Source organism: Atractosteus spatula, chromosome 1, assembly GCF_055471065.1.
Source record: "Atractosteus spatula isolate fAtrSpa1 chromosome 1, fAtrSpa1.hap1, whole genome shotgun sequence".
NCBI lineage: Eukaryota > Metazoa > Chordata > Actinopteri > Semionotiformes > Lepisosteidae > Atractosteus > Atractosteus spatula.
Window position 1 is genome coordinate 57,465,875 of NC_142706.1, and position 23,736 is coordinate 57,489,610.

General features: G+C 37.3%; 1 protein-coding gene across 5 annotated transcripts in view; it reads left to right on the plus strand.

The window, feature by feature from the left end:
• The window catches only part of klhl2 (kelch-like family member 2), a 41,784-nt gene extending 18,573 nt beyond the window's left edge, over positions 1–23,211 (plus strand). Inside the window, exons 5-15 of one of the 5 annotated variants that reach the window (XM_088911998.1) lie at positions 8,753–8,915; positions 13,036–13,145; positions 14,059–14,175; positions 15,053–15,202; positions 15,850–15,967; positions 16,385–16,582; positions 17,481–17,582; positions 17,959–18,087; positions 19,738–19,878; positions 20,724–20,867; positions 22,074–23,211. In XM_088911998.1, coding sequence (XP_088768124.1) covers positions 8,753–8,915; positions 13,036–13,145; positions 14,059–14,175; positions 15,053–15,202; positions 15,850–15,967; positions 16,385–16,582; positions 17,481–17,582; positions 17,959–18,087; positions 19,738–19,878; positions 20,724–20,867; positions 22,074–22,102 — 1,401 coding nt within the window. In that variant the 3' untranslated portion in view covers positions 22,103–23,211. Of the gene's footprint in view, positions 1–8,752; positions 8,916–13,035; positions 13,146–14,058; positions 14,176–15,052; positions 15,203–15,849; positions 15,968–16,384; positions 16,583–17,480; positions 17,583–17,958; positions 18,088–19,737; positions 19,879–20,723; positions 21,434–22,073 lie in introns of those variants that run through there. The other 4 variants (XM_088912015.1, XM_088911988.1, XM_088912024.1 and 1 more) reach the window with 4 other exon arrangements.
• Positions 23,212–23,736: the final 525 nt, after the last annotated feature.

Below are 23,736 nucleotides of genomic sequence, written 5' to 3' on the forward strand. Positions count from 1 at the left end.
CTTTAGACATTCCAGTTCTTCTTGCCTTTGTGGCATACATTTGGAAAACTATTTTAGGAATACCCCGGTGTTCAGACACAGACAACAGATAAAAACATCTAAGTATATTTCAGATCTAGATGGCATGAAGTCCATCTTTATACAGGCCACAGAAATATAATAATATTATAATTATGGTGTTATAGTTATTATATAATTTACAGGGCAACATATACAAATGAAATAAGTACAGTTACTACGAGGAACATTCATTTGCCTGAAACAAGATTTATTAATAAAATAACAACATTAGTTTCATGTCCTGGAAGGGCAGTCCACACACTGTGCTAGGTAAAACACAAATATTACTGAGTAATCTCAATATTTTTCTCTGCCACTTTGAAATATGGAAAAATGTATGTCCTGTAAGTTCAGACCATTATATCCAGTCTGTTTGATGTAGTGATGAATGCAAAAGCCTCGTGTTTAATATTATCTTGAAAAATGTGAGGCATATTTCTGCTTGTGTCTTTAGGAGTTCTCTGCATGCCCCTTGTTAAGTTCTTCAGAGAGTAACTAATGACTGGCTTTATGGCTTACTTCAATGCCTGTGTTTAATGGGGCTCAACAAACTATTTGGTTACTTTAAAATATTTGACACACAAGTACAAAGGAGTAGATCAAGAATTTAGTAGTTCAGAAGTAGTCCAGATGTAGCAATGACTTCCTGAGGGAACCCCCCATGTTTTTCAATCCGTGAAGGTGTTCACTTAAAATACAGCAAAGTCAAAATACAAAGTACATGTGCCCTGTAGTGGGGATGTCACCAATGTGAGTGTGAGCTGTGGTTTCTAACAGACAGTGACACTTCCAGCAGCAGCTTGGTTGGATTTCAGTGGCTCTAACTGTCCTGGGTTGTGGCAGCTCCTGAGGCTTGCCAGCTGTGCTTAATTTGTGCCTGAGATCCCCAGAGATAAGCTCCGGTGCATCTCGATTTGTCTGTGCCTGTAGGCACCTGCAAGCAGCGCTCCAACACCTCTTGACGTGAAGTTCACAGTTTGACACTAATTTTAAAGGCAGACACTCTTTCATGTTGTTCACTCCTCGATTACAGTTCTGTGAAAAAAAAAGTGTTCTCTCTCTATAAATATCTTAAAAATAGACTTCATGCACATCAGAAAATGGGGTGGGACACGGGCTCTTACTTTGTTACACTGCTGACGTGTGGTGCACCCTGCCAGGTGTTGTAATGGGATGGCTTTTACATTCCAGTGCTGCGTGCTCAAGCATTCAGACACGAGGAGGAAATTGTGAAAAAATGAGAAAATAGTGCAGCACACTGCAAAAATCTGGCTAATGCTAGTCGAGGCTACTAGTTTTAACAAAAAGTGCCTTCATCAGGCTGCATACCTGCCAAACGTTTACGGTTTTCGATACATGTTTTTTTTAAAGTCATGAAAGACTAGAGTTTTATCCCTAAAATAATATAATATCAATATAGTTACCACTGGGCTATACACAGTATAGACCATCATATATCATATTCTAAATAATATCTAACAAATCATATATATGATATATAATGAATAATATATAATTATCTGAAACCTTACATCCCCAGTGACCGATTAAGGTTTTTGAAATTGCTAATTTAAGTTTCCCTGTTGGCATGTTGACAGTGGTGGTGTGTAAAAACCGTGACAGAGCATTACATCGATGTTCAGCATTATGTGACAGCTAAGTGCTCCTCTGTTGCCTCTCATACATCTGCTTTCTCCCATTCACATTGAGCACCGGCACCTTGTGACCCACAAATTAAGCACTGCTTGAGAGCGAGGTCAGATGACTTGTCCAGTCACTGCTAACTCCCCTGTCCGATACTGCAGGTTAGCTTGCAATTGGCATCTCCAAATTGAGATAACCATTCAGGCCTTATTAATCCTAAATGCTAGTTGTTTTGTTTAAAATATTGGAAAGCAAAGTGGAATTTCACGATTAATGGCATTTGTTGAAAACTCCAAATATTGGAAAGGCACTTGTTTGAGCCTCTGTGATGAGGAGATGTGGAGCCTTTTGTTTAGGGGGCTTTCACTTTGTATTGGATATTGATGGAAGGATGATGAGATTTTATTTTTAGCTTTTCAAAGCAACTTAATCGTCTTTCCCTAGATCGGTTACCAGTTTTGGGACTAGAAGGCTGTGATCAGAATTCTTCTGGACTTTCTGCTGTGTAATGTGACCTCTTTAGCAACATAGAGTACTCCAGTATTGTACTTATCAGGATTGACAATGTTAATAGTATATTATACTATGTAGCATATTCACTGTGGCTAGTTTCCCTCAATTAAGATAAATTTGTAATTGTCCTGAAAAATATTAAATTAGTAGTTGCAAAACCCTGCATTTTGAATTTTTACAAGGTTATTGTAATAGTTTACCATGTCTGTTTTGCTACATGCATTGTGTTGCATGCAGCTGGACCCAGAAGAAGGTTAGGAGCCTTCTTTCAGCTCCCATCTTTTGCCTCCTGTGATTGCTTTGTCTTCTGTTTCCGTAGCAACCACAATAGGAGGTCTTTTATCAATTGTAATGACAAATATTGGACCTTAGTTGGAAATTCAGTATACCTAGGTTTAAAAAATGCTATTTTTGTTATCATTGTTCATTGCTCTTTATATAATGGATACAAAATTAATTGTATTGATACAATATTGGAATAGCTCATCTGGACTTAAAGGTGTTTCTTTCTCCATTTGTGTTGGCAAATGATTTAGATGAATGCAGAATGCAGTTCCTATGATATTGATATTACGCTACTGCAAAATTTCTAAAGTGATCAGGTGTGAAAGGAACACTAAAACTGGAACTGAAATCCAGGAACTTTTAATGTTTCTGATACCACATAATATTTTTCTTTTTCTGTGATGTACATAGTTTCTATTGTCTATGTCCTGTAAATTGGTTGCTGGAAAATGTGCAGTTTTTCAAGAAATGTGATAAAACATCATTAGCCATTTTAGTTCATGCAATAAAAATAACAGCCATTCGTACTTTAAGGAGGTCGTGGTTATAAATTGTTTCTGACGTTTGCTATAGTGTGAGAGCAGATGTCAGAAACCATTTATATACCATTTTGTTAGATGGTGATCTAATTGAAATTTGATGTCTAAATAGTTTTTGTTAATTGGTTTTATGTCTAGAGATGTGATGTCTCTGGCTCTTTTAGACATTAATTAAAGTTAAGTATAACTTAAGGTGTGTAGATTGCAGATCTTGAAATGCACTTTTATTTCCCTGTCATCAGCATAAAACATTTGTGAATACACAGCTGGACTCTTCTGAATCTACAGGGAAGCTAATACAGTAGGAGTTATACAGGTCCTACATTTGCAGTTTGTTTTTTTCCACAAGTACTGTACTTGACATAAGCACAGTAAAGATGTCTTCATTCCTGAAGTGTGCTAGCTTCAGTCTGAAACCACAGTCCTGAAGTTTAACCATGAGGCCACCCACTTCCCTTTATGCATTTGTGGAACAGATGGATGTAAATTTTTCTAGATTTCAGTGGGATGTGTGTTAGGGTTAACTTTGATTTGTACTGCAAACGGTGTGATGACTGACAAAATTTATATGAGGAGTCTTTTGTGGTTAGGGCTATATGTAAGATCAGAAAGGCATTATTGTTAGAATTAAAAGCTCTTAACTTGGACTGTGGTTTCAAAATGTTTAAGGTTTCCTGGACGTTATGTGCTGTATGAGAACTTTTTTGCAGTTTGAAGATGGTGGCCATGTTTGATGAAATATTATATTTCTGTACAATCAGTTCTGTTTTCATTATTAATGTGAACTGTAATGCTGCAACAGTCAATACTGCCAACTCTCTAGCTTTGAAACTGTCAGATTGGGAGGGGGAAGTAGCTACAATCTGGGCATTATTTTGTTTGCTAGTGTGAAAACCAATGCTGAGAATTGCAAGAGCTGAATGTGACAAAATAGTGTCAAAGTACGATCTTCTGCCCTTTATAATCAGTGTACTCTTTTCACTCTTTATATTTTCTCTGCTTCTGTTAGCTGCTTCTTGACTGCAGGTTCACTAGCTTCCAAATCAAAGTAGAATAAGCCTCTGGAGTGGCCAGTTTCTTCATCAGCAAAAAAATCCCAGTAGTCATTTTATACTGTACTTGATTGGTGTAAGATGGTGAACTTTTTAAAAATACTTCTGTAAAAATACTTTAAATACTTAAAATACTTTAGTGACTTTGCACATTTTCCTTTGGTTTTATGAATGTAAAGAGTCTTATTTTTTGTGGCTAGTTACAAAATGACTCCATTTTCAGCATTTTAAAAGAAAGTGCTGAAATGTTTGAGTTGGCGGATTTGATCTTTTATTCTGCATCTGTATTGGGCAAGAAAACAACTGGAATAAAATCCTAAAATTGAAACCTAAAATGTATGGATATGTTTTCTGTTGTCACAATCTTCTGTGGTCTGAAATGTGTGGTTTTTGGTTAAAATGTCAAAAAAGAAATAAGGCTTTTAACACCTTCTTGATATTTTATAATGTTTCTGGTTATTGAGGCTGTTAGGGGTGTGCCCTAGTTGAAGGGTATGTGTTGTAGTGCAGGTTTCAGCTATTTCTGATCCCCTGCCCCAGATATGGTGTCTACAGAAAAATGTAATTCTAGTTACACCTTATGTATCTGTTTGAGTGTCTGTGAGCACGTGGCTAACGAAGTCTGTGTGCAAAGTGCTGTGTACATAACAGTGAGGGAGTATATTAGATAAGAGCATGTTTTATTTCATTATTAAAATATGCCAGTAGTAATGCAATTTTTAACCTTCCTAGAACAACTGAAGCTAATTATGACATTTAAACCCTCTTAAATAATGTGACTAAAATGTTTTTCAGCTGGCTGCTTAGCTAAATGTAATTGATACACTCGTGCACAATATTCAGAAATTATCAATTTCTATGTAGTTTTATTTTCAACAGGTTTCACTTTCCACATTAACAGTAATATAATGCATATGAGAAGACACTGAAGATTATTGATAAACTCTGCTGTTTTTCCACGCCATGAAAGGCTGTTACGATCTTGTGCCCTTTTCTGATTCGTAAATAGTTTTCTAGGAAGACAGTTTCATTACCTTACCTGAAGGCAATATTATCAAAATGCCTGTATTTATTTTTGTAGAGTGATTCATAAAGAATTGACTGTAATTAGCTTTTTACGAAAATATGAAAAATACCATACACTCAGCTGTAACCAAATGGGTTTTTCAAAGGGAAAACTTTTAATTTTCATTCCACTCTCACATTTGTATTTTGTATGGATATTTCATGGATATATGTATCACTGTCTTAGCAAAGTAATGAAGTGAAAACTGGAACTGAAAGTTAAAAACAAGTATCAAGTTGACTGAGATCGTTGAAGTTGCTGTGAGGAGATGGAGATTCGCCAAATCTTTCAACTCAGTTTTGTTGGCCTGTACTGCTAAATTCCAAATGAGAAATGCAGAAATGATCATCAGGAAATGAAGACTTCAGTGTATTAGGAAAAAACACCAACTTGAATTATTTTTCAAAAGCTGAAGAGAAACAAGCATGAGACCTCGAGGAATTGTGCAACTCCGGTGTTTGCAAAATTGCCCCCTTTTTGTGTTAATCATTGCAGTAGTGCGAGTATTACATTTTGATATGAGCCTGTTATCAATGTTTACATAAGACTTTACACATCTGTTGCTTTGAGTGATAGCTTTGCATTGATGTTATTGATATTTATTTTTTTCGTGTTTTTTTACCTAGTTTGTAGTGTAGTTTTCATTTAAGTTACAAAGGTGGTCTCAAAGCTAAGCTAAGCTGTATGGGTGTACAATATCCTCTTCTTAATGTGGGTCTAATTTAAAGCTGAAAGCCTTCCTGAAACGAGTGCTGTTTGTCTGTGGAATTCTTATGAGTTAATTTTTTCCAACGTTTTTGTGCAATTGAAAACAGTGTATGGATTTAAAAAAAATTGGGCACATGTTTTTTTTTTAAACAGTGAGTTGAGAGAATCTGGAATAAGCTACCCAGCCGTGTTGTCAAAAATGGCTTCTTCCCTGGCTTCATCCAAGAAATGGCTGGGTGATGTCTTTGGATCACTTAGCAAATACTAACCGGATGGGTTAGACAAGCTGAATGGCAACACTTATGTTCTTGCATTCTGATTGAATGTTTGTGGTAAATTCCTGTGACTTTTCTTTCCATGACAAAAATAAAGCTGCGTCTGTTTCAGAAATATACAGTACCAATTCCATTTTTAGTATAACGCCATAATGGTATAATTAGAAAAACACCTCTGCTTCTTAATTTCCATACGATCGTGATTGGGGTGTACCACTACATTACTGTAATCTGCTGTGAACTACAGTATATATTAACACCTTCTTTTCCTTGTACATGCTATAAAAAGATAAAAGTATTTTCTGTCTCATCCTACAGCAAGAATAATTATGGAGCCTTGATATTAGTATCGATTTTAAATTACATGAAAATGGTCAGTTTGGCAGCATTTATTGTGCAAAATGTGTTTTCCTTACATACACTTCAGATAATTTATGGGTATTTCCTCTTTTAGAATAAATTGTTGAGAGTTGAATTGTGCCTAGCTTTGCCTTCCTGTCTTGAATTTGAATTTCACAAGCTCTAGTCATTAGCACAGCAGTCAAACGTCTACACTTATCTGCATACTGATTTTATTGGTTAATACTCTTTTCCTGATAATTTTTCTTCACTTTTTTTCACATTTGTTTCATTGATCCCCAATAATGTATAATGGCGGTTCTATGAATGAAGTACAATCCGGTCATTTTATTTTAATAGAGCAAAATGGATATACCGTCTCACTAATCTTCATTGTCTACAACCTCCTGTACAGTCTGTATTGAGCATTTCAGAGTCTACCCTTTTAATCGTAAATATGAATATAAAGCTGTCAGACACATGGGAAAAGGAAAAAGTCTAGGATCTGTTCTTCGTAACATGTAATGGAGTCAAATGCCTTGCTGTACAGTAGTGTGCAAAGCCAGCCTCATTATCATTCTAGAGATGTCCATGTGGTACTGTAGGTTTAGAATGTTAAAACAAATGTCCTTTTCAGTGAAATAGAGGTCTAATTTTCATGTCTCACATACTACCAAATTATACAGAACTATGCAATACAACCCAACAAGTCGATGATACTCGGAACAAAAGCAAAATGAGTTTATTTTACCATAGATTAATATTTTATATTTGATTTAAGTTTTAGTTAAGCCAAGAAGGCCTTAAAGCTCTGCCTTTCAGTACTTTAACTTTCACATGTGTAGTAGCAATTAAAATATTAATTGCACATCCTCTGGTACAAGATCATGGGCTCACACAGGAACAAGTTGCTGCCTTGCTAGATGGTCCAGGCCTTTTAGTAATGTGGTCATAAACTTAACTGCACAAAATCTAAACTGGGAACTTGGCTTGGACTTTCCACTTCCTAAGAAGAGTTAGTGAATCGCCTTGCATCAACGAGAAACTTTTTATTATTTATTATACTTCTTCTTATTCTTTACTGCCAATCTTTCAGAATTTACCACATAATTATTAGGGAGGACAGCATGTACATTTGTAAAAGGTGGCGGCAATCACACATGATATTGTGACAAGAAATATTCATGTTGAGTCTCCTTGTCTCCAATGAAGTATTTTTCGGGCGTTCCATTTTTCCATGACAAGAAGATCCTGTAATGCAGGTCTGTAATGCAAGATGGTACTGTGTTATGCTAGTCATGGATGGGGTGTTCAGATGCTGTCAAGACTATAAGAACACTCATTAATGGTGTAAGTGAACCATGTAATACTGGCAGGCTTCCTGCACTTGAAGACTTCTACAATGCACAAACTACAAAACCCGGTCAGAATATCAGTGATTTATTTTTAATGTCTGAAGGATGTGGTCTTAGGGTTAATGGTCGTCTGTGCACTTATGTACGATCTCTGGACGGAGCATGAGAGGGACATTCCCTTGTGCTTTTTGCCTGTTGAACATGCTCATACAACACACATGTGGCAGGATAGTCTTCCAGTCTCGCATCTTAACAGTTCAGCACTTGGTGATCTTGTTGCTCTTTTTTCTGCCGGTCTTGTCTCCTCTTCACCATATTCAGAATTCACAAAGTGGCAAGATTGCTGCTTTATAGCTTCACTAACGCTACATGAACTACAGGTGTACATGGTGGAATTGTAATGACAAATGGAAAGTGCTTGTCTGTAACTGGGAACTTTGCATTTGGAGTGTAAAAATTAAAAAATGTAGAGGGATTAAAAATTATTTAGATTATGCTCTAAGATAAATGGGTGCAGAGTTTAGGATGTGCTCTTTAAACCTAATCATTAGATTTGTCTAAATGTATATTATGTATATATGAAAAGTAGTTATGAAATGATGACTATAATCTTAGTCACATGTTAGTCTTAGGCTAGTGTTGCCATTGATGACAGTACAACATTCTGCATACTTTCTTAATGTTAATTGATATAAGTACAGAAATAAATAGAAGAAAGAGATTTACTGTAATCCTGCGTCACAGTTGGCACCAGTGTAGGTAATAATGGCCAACTTGAATTTTCTTACTTATTATTTATATTGATTCGAGCAGGCAGTTTTGGTCATTGTTTATTATTCCGTTGTGACCTTGGTTCTTGTTGTCCCACTGTTTGCACTGAATACATTCCCCATTTCTTTGCTATTTATTCCCAAAGGTGTTACTGCCAGCAGCTGGCCTGCTGCAGCTCCAGGATGTGAAGAAAGCTTGTTGTGAATTCTTAAGCTCCCAGCTGCATCCCACTAACTGCTTGGGTATCAGAGCCTTCGCAGACATGCATGCATGTACAGAACTGCTGAATCAAGCCAATACCTTTGCAGGTAAGTACCACTGCAGTCTTGTTAAAAAGTGTTCATTAAAATAATTGTGTGTCATTAGAAAAAGAGAGAGTCATCAAAAATTAAGTGTTACCATGAATGCACATGATGTACAATTGAATATTTTGTGCATCTTAGTTGTGAATTGTAAGTCTTTAAGTCATTCCTTTTTATTGTCTTATTTTAGACCTCATTCTAGATAATGTCACGGACTAGTTCATACTTTATAATACATAAAATTTCAAAAGAAATCCCTCACAAGATTTCACAAAGAAATAAGTAATTGAACACAAGTAGTGCTTTAGTTCCATGCCAGATTGAAACAAAATAAACAATGGAATTATTTGGTCCTTAAGTAGTATGTATACTGCAAACATCAAATTCAAAAACATCACTTACAATGTGGTCTTATATATTGACATTAGAAACGTCTAAGGAATAAAAGTGGTTATCAACAGAGATTTTATTTTTCTGTGTATAGTTTGGAGAAGAACCAATAAGGATAGCAGTAACTTAAACTGAAGTGGTACACAAGGGTAACAAATGTTTTCTTAATCAGTTTGTTGGTCTACCTACGAGAGTGTTAAGACAGTAAGTATAACAAAGGTGAGACCATTAGAGTTCTGTACTGATAGTATGTTGTGACAGGCAAAAAATCTGGCAGATTTCCAGATTTAGTGTAGCCAAGTTCAGAGGGATATGTCCAGGTAACAACAATATGAGCAGAAGATGGGAAATGCTAAGCTGCAAGGAGATACGTGTGAAAATATCTGAGTTATGTTGGCATATCATTTGCATATTCTAGATATTTGGAGAAGCAAGAAAAAGCAAACAGACACAGTTTTAGGATACATAGTTAAAAGCGTGGGATGTAAATCAGGATATGCTAAAATTGTACAATAAATCCGTAAGGCCTCATTTAGGCTTTGTCATCCCCACATAAAAAAAAAGATTTTGCTGCTCTGGAATCAGTCTGGAGAACTGCAGTCACATGTGTTCCTGAGCTTTAAGGAATGTCATACATTGAGAGAAATAATGGGAATGTTTTTAATCTTAAACTGAGAACACTATAATGAGACCTAATTTCACGCATTCAAAATCCTTGAAGTTGATAACAGATCATCAATGAAATGCAAACCGGGGAACACAAATGGAAACTGAGCAAGTACTGTATGTATAAAATGGAGAATAGATGGCACTGTTTCACACAGTGTTATACGTTTCCGGGTCAAGCTACCCACCACTGTATTGAGGATGATACCCTGAGATATTTAAAAAAACTGCATGAATGATCTCCTCTCATTTGTCAGCTTTATGTCCCTTCTATGTGGTACAGTATGTGTGCAGATATTTTGACACCTTGTGCTACTTGCCTACATCAATTAAAGTCTGCCAAATTTTAAGAAATTGGTCTAGCTACTAATGCATTCTCAAAAACATGGGTTTTAAACCTACATTTTGTGTTTTAAAGAGACAGTTTGTAAGAGCAGCTTTGCAAGTTCTTGTACTGATTAATCTCCGTTCTTCTGGAGATGTAATCTTAAACTCTATTTCTGTGACCAGCAGCCAAGACTAGGTGTGATAATAAACAGAAGCTGCTAATCATGATCAAGTTAAAAGGGAATTTAACACTGAATTTAATCAAGTGCAGATGAATCCATATTGTACCATATTGTTCACTTTAGTCAGAATGCAGTAAAATGTGTAGATTGCACTGAGAAAATGAAATTGCAGCACATTATATGCTGACTCTAAACCTGAATTTTATTTTACGCCAAATTCTAAACAATACAAACAGATTTAAAGGTGGCATTTGCACTTCTTTTAGAGATGCTCTGTAAAATATTTTATGACGAAACACATTATTGTAGACCTCACCTCCCATACTAATTGATTAAATCGAATATCTAATTTTGTCAAAACATTATTTTAATGCATAACAAGCTTATTATAAAAGCTATGAATGTTGTAAGATCATTATCTTGGAGGACCAATGAATTACATATCGTATATTCCATAAAGAACACACATTCTGTTGGGCTCCTGTCACACATTAAATAACAGGCTATTTTAATAAATGTGGATTATCAGTGTACCAAAATAAATTGGGACACGGTGTTCTTTTGTAAGCTAACTTACAGGCTCTGAAAAGCAGTTATCTGTTCTAGAGACACAAACTTCTTGCTTTAAATGTTTTTCAAGTCTTCACATACCAAGATGCCTTTACCAAGCGCTGTTTGTCTACAGGTTTCCCTAGCAACAGGCTCTCCCTGCAGACATGGCTGCTTAGAATGTACCGGTTCTTCTAGCGATGGCTCTTTATTGCTTTCCTACTCGTCTTTCCACTTGAAATGGAGGGATTGAACACGAGAAGTGCTGTTATTCTAAACCCTATCAGTACAGGAATAAAGGGTGACATTCTGTACTTTTGCCTCATATTCATCTTTTCATCTCAAATCCGAACAGCTTGAGTATACAGCAAAAATAGCAATTTTGACTTCAGTGTTTCAGTACAAATGGAGGGCACTTTGTTAGATAGTCCTGTAGAACATCTCCGAGATTTTGTATTCACATTAGATGGCTGAACTAACTACCGTTTGACATAAAAAATGTTTGAAAGCCGAAGAAAAATCCTGAACCATGCTGATAACCATTTAAAAAAATTTGTTTTTGATTAATAATACTAATAAATGAAACCTAAATAAAGCTCTTCCTCATTTAATTTGACTTATATTTTTAAAACACACAGGTAAACTATTTTGTACCACAGTGTTGACATTAATCAGATTCCATGTGTCCCAGTCTTCTTCTTTTAATTTGACTTAGATTTATTCCCAAACCTTGAGAAACAGTTGTAGTATTCTAAAATATAACATTCACCTTGCAAACATTTGTGAACAGATTTTATGCTTTAAGATCATTATTCTTCTTACACGTCTGTGTCTTTGGGAACAGACTGATCTTATTCTGTCACTAACAGATTATGATGGGCGACGGGAGCCTGGTATCAGCTAACTTGCTTGCAGTTAAATAATACCGTAATATAATTACTGTTATTACTGTTAGAAACAGTGTTGGGAGTTCACGTCTGTTCACAAGGCAGTTTCTGTTGCTTTACGTTGTTGCAACACCACAACCCACAATAACGGCTCACACCAGTTTGGTTTATTCAAATATGAATTTGGTTTTAGAAGAAAATATTCACAGTGTTGCTGAGGTATCTTTTTTCCACCTGCATGATATTGCTCATTCATTCTTGTCTTATCCAGCAGAGATAAGAGAAGCTTAAACAAGCCTTTTCTTTCTTGCATAAAAGTGTAATGCCTTACTTGCTGGCGTTTCTAAAACTCTTCTTTAAATGAAATCCACATGTTTACATCTGAGCAGATCAAATTCTACCTGTAATTACAGTTGCAAGCATAGCCTTTGGACTGGAGGAGAAGCATGTATGAGGGGTTAAAAAAGAACAAGTAGAGGTTGATTCCAGGCTGAAAAGAGAAGAAAGGAAACGCAACGTTTCGGCTGTGGAGCCTTCTTCGGGCGCTCACACCCGAAGCCGAAACGTTGTGTTTCCTTTTCAGAATGGAATCCACCTCTACTTGTTCCTTTGCAGCCTACGCATGCTCACACAGTTTGCAGCATTTCTGAGAACCCTGGACACACAATCCTATCATTCACCTGTGTAGCACTCTGCCGATTTTGGACCACTGCTTGGGGAATCCCAGTCACGGTGGTGACATGACCTGTGCTCGAACCCCTGATCACAAAGTCCAACCTGCACTCAAGCAAGTGCCTTTCTTGGCTGCGCCACTCTGAAGGCCCCACAGTTACCTCTATTTAATTGAAAATTGAAAACAAAGCTTTATACCTTGGCTTTTATTGTCTGACTTCTTATTATGTATACAATAGCTTTTCTGTAGTTGCAACTTTTTTACCCCTTTGTGAAAAGGGAAAATAGGTAAGATTAAAGATTTTCTCTTTGGTCAATACAGTTTTAACAATGAGAAATTGATAATGTCCGATTCAAACAAAGAGTATTGATTTTTGTACACATAGTGCTTTGTTACAAAACGAAATACAAAGATCTATTGTTTATTTTTTAATTTACTTGTTCCTATTTCAGAGCAGCACTTTTCAGAGGTGGTACAGAGTGAAGAGTTTGTGAACCTGGGAATTGAGCAGGTGTGCAGCCTGATAGCCAGCGATAAGCTTACTATCCCTTCAGAGGAGAAGGTAAAAGCACTGATCTTGTCACATTTTAGTTGACTAACAATTTTCAATTTATTAATCCTGTCAAAGATGGACACTAGTGATTGTCTACAGTTATAAAATTGTCCAGTTCAGATGTGCATTTGTTGTTCCCTTGAAGCAGGCTGTGGCTTCTGCTGCAGTTTTTGTTAATAGCCCGGCTTGATACCATACCACAAGTGACTTTTGGACCTTCTGGTCATAAATGGTTTACAAGCAATTTAATGATGTCAGGATGATCAGAGGTAATAACATATTCCTTGTGGGTTTTTGTGGACTATACAGGTACAACATGACTTGTACAAACTGCATTGTATTTGGTTTTTAGAGGTTTTTTTGGACTGTGGTGGGGGGGAACCAGTTCACCCAGAGACAGGGGGAGACCATATGACATTTAGCCTATGGAAATAAATTGTTTAACCTCAATTTTTTGTTCGTTTTGTCACATGAAACATTCTGTCATTGACACTAACACTTCACATTTTTCATAGAACAAAAAATCCTACAGTAACTGAGAATGTGGCACTTTTTAATAACAGTAACAAACAATTGTGGGTGTCTGGCATAAACCATGCCGCTAAAACTGACCTCTTTCAAGAAATGATAAGATTCATGGATCAGTATGCTACTAGAAACTAAATGAGCTACGTGGGTGAAATGGCCTCCTGTTATTAATAACCTTTCATGTGTCCATAAGTTAAAAATCAATAAGAAACTTCATAGTAAGACTTCTGTTTGACCTTTAAAGCTGGCTTTCAAAATGCTTCCAACAGGAGTGCTCTTTTATGAAAGCTAAAAGTTTTTAATTGTAATACGTAGAATATCATGATAGAGGATGCACTCACATTCTCATGCTCATGCAGGAAAGCTCTTAAAGAAGTATTTTGATGAATTACAGGTTTTTGAAGCTGTCATTTCCTGGGTTAACCATGACAAAGATGTCCGACAGGAACACATGGCCCACCTTATGGAACATGTACGGCTGCCTCTACTCTCCAGGGAGTATCTAGTCCAGGTACAGTTTTATATATATATCCCTCATGTCCCTCAGAACACACTTGGAAGAAAGAATAGTGATGGTCTTACTTAGAGGAGCAACCAAATTGTTTTTTGCAGAAATTTATTATACATTTTAAAATGCATGTAACATTAATCATTAATCTCATTAAATTTTTAGCAAAGCAATGGGATCAATATTATGTTGCAAGTTAGAATGCTGTGAATAGGCTTTTAGAACCTGTCCAAAAGAGATTAGAGCCTTATGATGATTCTGAACAACCAGCTGATTAGGTTGGCAAGCAACATGTTGTAAATTGGATTCCCAGTTCGTCAGATTGTGCAACCAAAGGCACATGCACAGTTTTTTGCAAGCATCTACATGAATGTGTTTGAGCTGGGTAATACAGGGAAATATTTTTTGTAGAAGTGCTGGATAAAAGGATGTAGTAGGTTCATGAAAAAGATTACGTGGAGCTTCGGGGCTGCTCATTGCCAACAGTTTCACAGAGCTGCTCAACTGGCCTTTTCAGTCCACTCTAGTTCAGTACTTTGATACAAACAGGGCCTTTTTTGCTTTGTCAGCTCCTGCTAGTTATCAACGAAAGCTCATTGTAGAGATCTGCTACAATGAAGTGGATTGGAACAGCCCCAGATCGAGTTGCCCTGGCATATATTCAGTTTAAAAAGGGAAATATTTTTCATTTATTCACATAATCTGAATATATAATACTAAGTCCAAAAATGCTTTAGTAGGATAATTAACTAGTGTGGCTAGCCTTTTTTTAATGAGCTGTTGCTGAATAATTTCTGCAATGCATGGAGCTAGTTGAGAAAATGCATTCAGCCAACAGTTTCACTTGAGCTACAGTTTTGATATTTTTTACCAACTGCAGAGAGTGGAAGAGGAGTCCCTTGTTAAAAACAGTAGTGCATGTAAAGATTATCTCATTGAGGCCATGAAGTACCATCTGCTTCCCGCTGATCAGCGCTCCATGATGAAAACTATCAGGACTAGAATGAGAACACCAGTCAGCCTTCCTAAGGTACAAAACTTTGTTTTTTGCCAGCGTCCTGTTGAACTCAAAGAAAATAATTAAGGATATTGTTACAAGTCCTTGTTATTTTAATATGCTACCTTTGCTATAGAAAAGCATTGTACAGTTTAGTGTTTTTTTTTATGTTTTTGCATTAAGGCTCCTTTGATATTGTGAAAGACAGTGGATTCAAACCCTGGTCCTGGAGGAGCCCTGTGCCTTCTTGCCTTCTGTTCCAACTCGGTTGTCAATTTCTGAATTGAACTTTCCTGAACTAACTTCACTTCCAAATCTTTAGGAGCTGAAAACAGTTGAAAAGGCCTAAATGATCTAACTGTGAGCTGACTTACTGGTTTAGTTAAGAAACTGAGTAGTTAGAAGTTAGCTAGAAAACCCAAAGAGAGGGGTCATTCAGGGTCAGTGTTAGAACAACTTGTACAGGACAATTCATGTTGATTTAGATGGCAGTAGCGAAGCAAATACTGCTATCTCTCTTCCTGCTATGCAAGAAAGGGTCGCTGGATTGTTTTGTTATTTTTGAAAAGTAACACGTCTATTTCACAAGATATGTTAATAATTCAGTAAAATTGGTTTTCAGTATGATTTCAGTAAACAGCGATTGGACTTAAATTTTTGGTACCCCTTTTTTGATACAGGTAATGGTTGTGGTAGGAGGCCAAGCCCCTAAAGCCATTCGCAGTGTGGAGTGTTACGATTTCAAAGAGGAGCGCTGGTGCCAGGTCGCTGAACTTCCCTCCAGAAGGTGCAGAGCAGGTGCGTCTGCAATACTCTGCTGTTGTTCGTTTAACACCGCCTGGTCACTTGTTGAGAATGTCCTCCTTTCAGTACTCCGAATTGAATTTTAATTTCTTTTAACTGAGAAGAGAAGAGTGGCGTGAGTTGCTTGAGACTGTGATTGCACGACCAAGAATAAATCAAGCGAGAACAGAGTGCAGTAAAGACGTATAAAAAATCTTGCTGAGATTTTGCCATGTTTTTGCTGTACCTGAGTGTGCTTTTGGGAAATCGGCACTTGCCAAGCAATAGGCAAACTGTACCAGTGAAGCTGCTTTGAATTGAATCTTTGAGGCTTTTGACAGATCAGTGGTTTAGTGGTTAGAACATGTAACACCTGAGGGATACTTTGTTACTCGTCTTGAGTCATGGGGTGAACTGTGCTGTGTTTTTAAGGTGTTGTGTACATGGGGGGCCTCATCTATGCTGTTGGAGGATTTAATGGCTCATTAAGAGTGCGCACGGTCGACTCGTATGACCCAGTCAAGGACCAGTGGACATGTGTTGCCAGCATGCAAGATCGGCGAAGTACTTTAGGAGCTGCTGTCTTAAATGGTCTTCTTTATGCTGTTGGAGGCTTTGATGGGAGCACAGGTATTTTTCTCTGCTTTCTATATGTTCATGTCTTTGTTTTATTCTGTCATATCCATATAAAAACTGTTAGATATGGAGTAATCATCAAAAATGTGTTCCACAAAAGGAGCTGCGAAATTCTCCTTGCTGTTACCAGGAAGGGAAGAGGTGCACTCTAAAATGTAACATCGCATTGTAGACAACAGTGCTATACCTGCTATAGGCATATTTTCAGGGTCCAATGCTGTCAAAGCATTTACCAAAGATATCAAAATGCTGTGACAAACTAGGTAAGGGATGAACAATACTTTTATATACGTCTGGCACATCCCTATATAAAATAATTTTAATTATGGGTATTGATCATATAAATATTTTCAGTTTCGGGGTATTCATCTTAGAGGTACTGTTAAAGTATGGAATTACTGAGTGCATACCCTTCCATGGGCAACAAGGTGGGACTAGTATTTGGAGACTAGTATTAGACTAGTAATAGTATTAAGACTGGGATCTACATGGGCGATTAAAAAAAAAAGTTTCCTTTTTTTTAAGGAGTTCTAAAGGAGCAGAAGAGCTGCAGCCTGTGACCTATAGTGATTACACATTTAAGTTTACTTTTACGGCTTAAAAGTATAAGCTTGGTTAAACCCTCATTATTTTTGTCATTTCCATTTATATTTACATACCAAAGCTGAACATCTGGAGTGGTTCAGAACTAGCCTGCCATTGCTGGTGCATTGTGGACATGGGAAAGTACAGGGAGGAGGATTTGCAAAGGAGGAATGTGTATCACAGTGACATTCTGTGACAGTGACCCACAGATGGTTGTTAAAAATATCAGTGTTTATTTGGAACTGAAAACAAAAACATTCTGCTCAGATATGTAAATTTAGGTTAACAATTTACTTGATCACGGCAGGCCTGGCAACTGTCGAAGCATACAACAGCAAGACAAACGAATGGTTTCACATTGTGCCGATGAACACCCGGAGGAGCAGTGTGGGAGTGGGTGTTGTGGGAGGTTAGTGACTAAGTTTTGTGTTCTGATGCTCTGTACAGACCATGTTCACTGAAACATGCTAGTCAGGACTTGCAAGGAACAAATGGCTGCTTCACCACTCAGCTATTTTAGATACAAAATACCTAGAAACTATTTTAAAATGCAGAGTTAGATCATTCTGAGGACATTCACTTGATCACAGTTAACATCTGGATATTATTTTGCAGTCATCATGTTAGGTTTCTCACAAGTTTGTTTTTAATGTGCTTTGGGGAGAGACATTTACACATAGAACATTTTGGTACTCTGAAATTGTTGAACTGCAATGAACCATTTAATTGAGACTTTACTAAAAAAAACCTGACAAATCATCTATGTGTGTTCCTTTTTCTCCCAGGGTTGCTGTATGCAGTTGGAGGTTATGATGGAGCATCACGGCAGTGTCTTAGCTCCGTAGAGGCGTACAATCCAAACACTAACGAATGGAGCTACGTCGCTGAGATGAGCACTCGGCGGAGTGGAGCAGGTCAGCCTTAGCTGAGATGTAGCTGTCTGTCATCCTACCTGTCCAGCTAGGTTTTGTTTGACACTTTCCATTTACAAGGAAGGAGACCAGTGAAGGCTGACAAAAATCAACAATCACATTTGAAGGTCTTCAGCTTTGATCTTGGTGGATGTTGTGCATCTTTCCCAGTTTCTGATATTTCAGTAGCGAGGCTGGCCAACAAGGATTGTTAACTCCAATGCAATTAAGAAAAATTGTATGTTTGGTTTTTTTTCTCAGATATATTGGTTTGTCCATTATATCTTTATTATACATTTGTAGAGGGGTAGAAAACCAATCAGCAGGACTCAAGTCCGGAAGGTGTTTTGACATGAGATTGTAATGCTGTACTAATTTGTCACTAAAATGTCAATTATTTCTTCTAGGTCTTCTCTTTGTCGCCATCTGCAGGCTAGAATGCAATATTACCGTCAGTGCTGCATAAGCACTCCAACTTAGTTTTAGATTATTGAACGGGGACGGCGCACACCTCTTTAACTCTACCCGAGTTAACTAATAAGCTAATTTACATCTGTAGTCACTGAGCAGAACACAAACAACAAAATACAAGATACTGACACAAAAAAAAATCTCAAGGCATGTCATATCAAAAATACGAAGATATATAATAATAATTAATAATAATTGCTTACACTTATATAGCGCTTTTCTGGACACTCCACTGAAAGCGCTTTACAGGTAATGGGGACTCCCCTCCACCACCACCAATGTGCAGCCCCACCTTGATGATGCGACAGCAGCCATAGTGCGCCAGAACGCTCACCACACCTCAGCTATCAGTGGGGAGGAGAGCAGTGTAATGAAGCCAATTCATAGATGGGGATTATTAGGAGGCCATGATTGGTGAGGCCCCATGGGAAATTTGGCCAGGACGCCGGGGAGAACCGCCCTGGGATTTTCAATGACCACAGAGAGTCAGGACCTCAGTTTTACGTCTCATCCGAAGGACGGCACCAGTTTACAGTATAGTGTCCCCGTCACTATACTGGGGCATTAGGACTCACATAGATCGCAGGGTGAGCGCCTCCTGCTGGCCCCACTAACACCACCTTTGAAATATATATTTCAAATGGTTAAGAACACAAAAATGGCATTAATAAATTTATCTAAAGTTGCAAAATTCCCATTAGTGGACAGTCACTTATCAAGATCAAAGACTTGATCTTTTTCATGAAATGAGACATCAGAAGGTGAATGATTATAAGATCGATTTGCTTTAAGACATGGTTTCAGTGCAGTTTTAAACGTTGGTATTGTATCCCAAAAGCCAAATCATATCTGGATTTGACTCGTTCAGTTAACCCAAATTGCATGGGATGGACCGATGTTTTAACATTGTTGTACAATCAAGGGAAATAAAAGGGTAATGAAAAACATTAAGTCTTTGAAGCTCTCATGAACGAAGACGTTAAGATTTCATAGAACACACGCATCCACCTATGTGTAATAAATACCTATAAAAATCTAGCTGTTTAATTGGATATTTGACATTGTTGCATTTTAGGTATTTGCTGTGGTGGTCTGTGGTTTCCATAAGTGACCCTTTTTCACCAGTTGAGGTGTTCGTGCTCGGGGCTCTGAGTGACCCCGTCTTTGTGCTCCGTTCCACAGGTGTCGGGGTGTTGAAAGGATTGCTGTATGCTGTTGGAGGACATGATGGACCCTTAGTGAGGAAGAGTTGTGAAGTCTATGATCCTGCCACAAACACATGGAAGCAGGTTGCAGACATGAACATGTGCAGACGAAATGCCGGTAGGGCAGGAAATATTTTTGAGGTTATTTTTGCGAGTTGTTCTCGTGTAAGGAATCTTCTAAAACAGTAACATGGAACAGAAGTCACATCTGTGTGTAATAAGCAATAATAAAGTAAAATGTTTACGGAGTGACAGTGGCCAATATTTTGTATACATGAGAACAGCAGTACATAATTCAAATGGGTCAATTCTTTCTGGACTTTTTTTTTACATAAAATATTTACCTGAAAACATGTGCATAAGGTGTATACTGTATGTAAATGTCCATTTTTACCGAGCACTTAGTGGTTGATTTTCTTATCTTCTAAGTCTTTCTTCTGTTAGTTTAGGCAAAACTGTCTCAGTCGTCACACAGGCCTTGTGTTCATGATTTACTAAACCCTCCTCTGAAAAGCCTGCACCCCCAGTGGAACACAGACTGGTGAAAAAGCACCTCTGTAATCCATGGAAGTAACTGAATCCTCATGTACTCTAAGGCTAAATTAATAGATAATACTGGTGAATTTCATTGTCAGGCTCACAATAGGGATGTGTCTTATTTTTTTTAAATACAGTACTCACAGTACATTTTTCACATCTCCAAACATCAGAGATTGTGGTTTAGCCTTTTGCTGTTCATTGGAGTGTGAAGTAAAATATGTCCACTATTAACTAGAAAGTCTAGAAAGAGGAGAAGTTTCAGTTAGTAGCTTCAAATTCAAACGTGCAGTATTTTGGCTCCCAGGTTCTGTATGTTCGACGTTTTAAATTCAATCCCGAGATGACCGCTGCAAGGTCTTAGTGTGGAATGAAGGCAACATTGTCATCTAACTAAATTTAATTTCTTGATTTCTCTTTCTTTAGGTGTGTGTGCTGTAAGTAATTTGTTGTATGTAATTGGTGGAGATGATGGGTCCTGTAACCTGGCGTCTGTGGAGTATTACAACCCAAGCACTGACAAATGGACCCTTTTGCCTTCTTGCATGAGCACAGGCAGGAGTTATGCAGGTAAAAGGGGAAGAGCAGTACAATTCAAAGAGGCTCACTGGGCATTGTGAAGGACACACAGATGATTTTGTGAGAACTTCACATCAAGGGATTGTTGTTAGTTTACATTTACGGCACTTTCATTGTGTTTTCTTTTCCATTTTATACCAAATTAACAGTTGTCAAGTTAACTTTAGTGCTGTGACCTTTGTAACGGCAGAGGAGGGATGAGAGCCACATTGCCTACTGAAACACGCCCTGCCTCTTTCACACACTGAGACTACACCACTGATAGAGAATGGAGCACTACAGCAGCTCTCGCTGATGAACACTGTAAGCTCACTGTAAGCCGAGCAACTGAGCACCATTACATAGCAAGTCCCAGTTGTCATGTGTGATTCAAGCCTGCCATACCCTGGTAGTGCCTGATCACTTGTGCACTGCCTCTTGGGGAATTCCTGTCAAAGTTGCCTGACGGCATGCAAGATGTAAAGTGAATGTCTGCACTATAGGCATCAATCAGTACTCCAGAAAAGAGCCACTCGTGAACCTGCAGTTTAAGGTTTTACCTATGTAAATATATGGTATATGGTTTCTAATTAAAAACAGGCTAAGCAGCTTTTTTTACATTTCTAGAAATGCTTATCTTTAATCTGGAAAATGATGCCATCTACTGAGCAAAATAAAAGGACTACTGTAATATTTACAGCTGATTTGGAGCTGCAAAGGAATAAGTAGAGGTTTATTCCATGCTGAAAAGAAATATGTATGCTTTATACATTTCATCATGGAATGAGTCTCTACATATAAGATGTCCTTGCAGACTTACTTTGGGAAGGGAATTTAAATGCTGACCTTTAAAATTAATTTTAGCCTATTCTGAGGTACTCAACAGAGTAATATTGCCTGTTTTTTGCTACGTGATATGCTGACTGCCACCAGGGGATAAACCTGAAATTAGTTGTTCAGGGCCTTCTCCGTTTTTCGGTAAACAGTAACTCTGGCACCTTGGTGTCAAAAACTGTCAACAACATGACTACCACTCTCTGCAGTCCTGTGGAGTTTGCTGGAGACCCATGTCTTTAAACTATTAGTGATTCCAAATTGGATGGTTAATTAAGAAATAATTGTATTATGTCTGTGTGTATGAATCAGGCCTGTTACTTTTACTCATTTGGTTATTTGATGTTCTCTTCAGACTTGTAAGTTGTTTTAATTTCTTTACAGGTGTTACAGTAATTGACAAGCCTTTATGACTAGGTGGGAATTTACTGTCCTGAATCTGAAAAAGGCGGGCTTTTGCTGAACCAATCTGGAGGCTAAAGCTTCTTCATGGAACTGCTTCGTCCTGAAGCAGCGTGAAGCAGACTGTCGAAACTCTAACGAGGAGTGGAGTAAAGATATTGCACTTAATGAGAGCACTATATGGGATCAACCTTTACACCCACATTCTCACCTGTGAGAACAGAATTCTCTAAGTAAAGGTGCATTTTGATTGCAAATAAAATGTAACTAATACTAAGCTATGTTGTTAGAGGACCAAGGTGAATCCTTTAGAAGAAAGTTTAACATTTGAGAGAAGTTGATAAAACATGGATCATATACATTGAAATGATGTTGTGCAACATTATTTAATAAATTTAAATGAGCTAACAAGTGTCAGTCAGTATTCACAATAATGGAGGCCAGTTTATACAAGAGCAGGTATATTTCTGGTTTAATGAGTATAATTTTGCCTTTTTAAGTTGCTGTACCTTGCAACATTTCTGGACTCAAGTATGAACTGTAGTAATGGCACAGTACTAAAAACAATGTCAACTATAACATATTCAAGAAAATAATGTATTTGTAGATATTTAGTTTTGCCTGACACTAAAAGTGACTTGTGAAGGGGAATGAAGAAAATAATAGCACATTTTAAAAGATTTCAGATGCCAAATTTGTCCAAAAAAGGCAACTAAATATTTGCGTATTGTTACGTTTACTTTTTTCAAATCCTGGCCATGTTTTTGATGCATTTCCTTTCTTTTTATCTAATGCGAATGTTATGGCATGCATTCAAAATGCAGTTTTATGTTGGATGCCTGGATTTGAAAAACAATCTGCATGTTGTCATAAACTTAATTTAATTTTAGCTGCTGTTTTTACTACTGCTGTACGTGAGTGAATACTGAATGTGATGTTCGAACTCACAGATTTGGATGTCTTCTGAAAATTACGATTTTTTCTTTCTTTCTAAACTATTATTCTTTTACTAAACCTCGTCTCATTCTAATATTGTAAAAGTGTCAGGAATGTTGTGCAATGCTTTATGAACCAATGTTTCATAACTGTTTTTTAATAATTATAATAAATATGCTTCTTGTATTTACGTTTGAAGTTTGCTTATTGCCACCACAATTACAGTAATCTGCAAAACCGCATGTGATGTTAGCTATTTGCTTTGATAGATCAGTACGGCCGGCTACTATAACATTTGAACGAAACTACAGGTGCTGTGAAGACGCAATCCTGAAGAAAACCGCTTTCTTAAGCAGCGTCTAACGTATCTCTGAAAATCTTGTGCACTTCATTGCTTAAGCTATCCATCTCAGAATTAATACTTAACGGCAGAGAAAAAGTCTTGGGAAAATGCTTTAACGTGTGGGATCTTCATAATATAGTCGGTGATGTGACCTACTTCATCTCTCCCACATAATTCATTTTATTAGTTAAATAACTTTTTAATTGTGCTCTTGTCTTGAGAGAAAGAAGCCATAGCCGTTTAAAAAATATTGATGTTTTCTAGGCTATCATTAAGTTCTCTTACATGTATATCGAAGGAAGAAACACATTGTAGGGGGGAAATTACATAAGAGTACACTTTGTAGAACACACCTCTAGGTCTTTT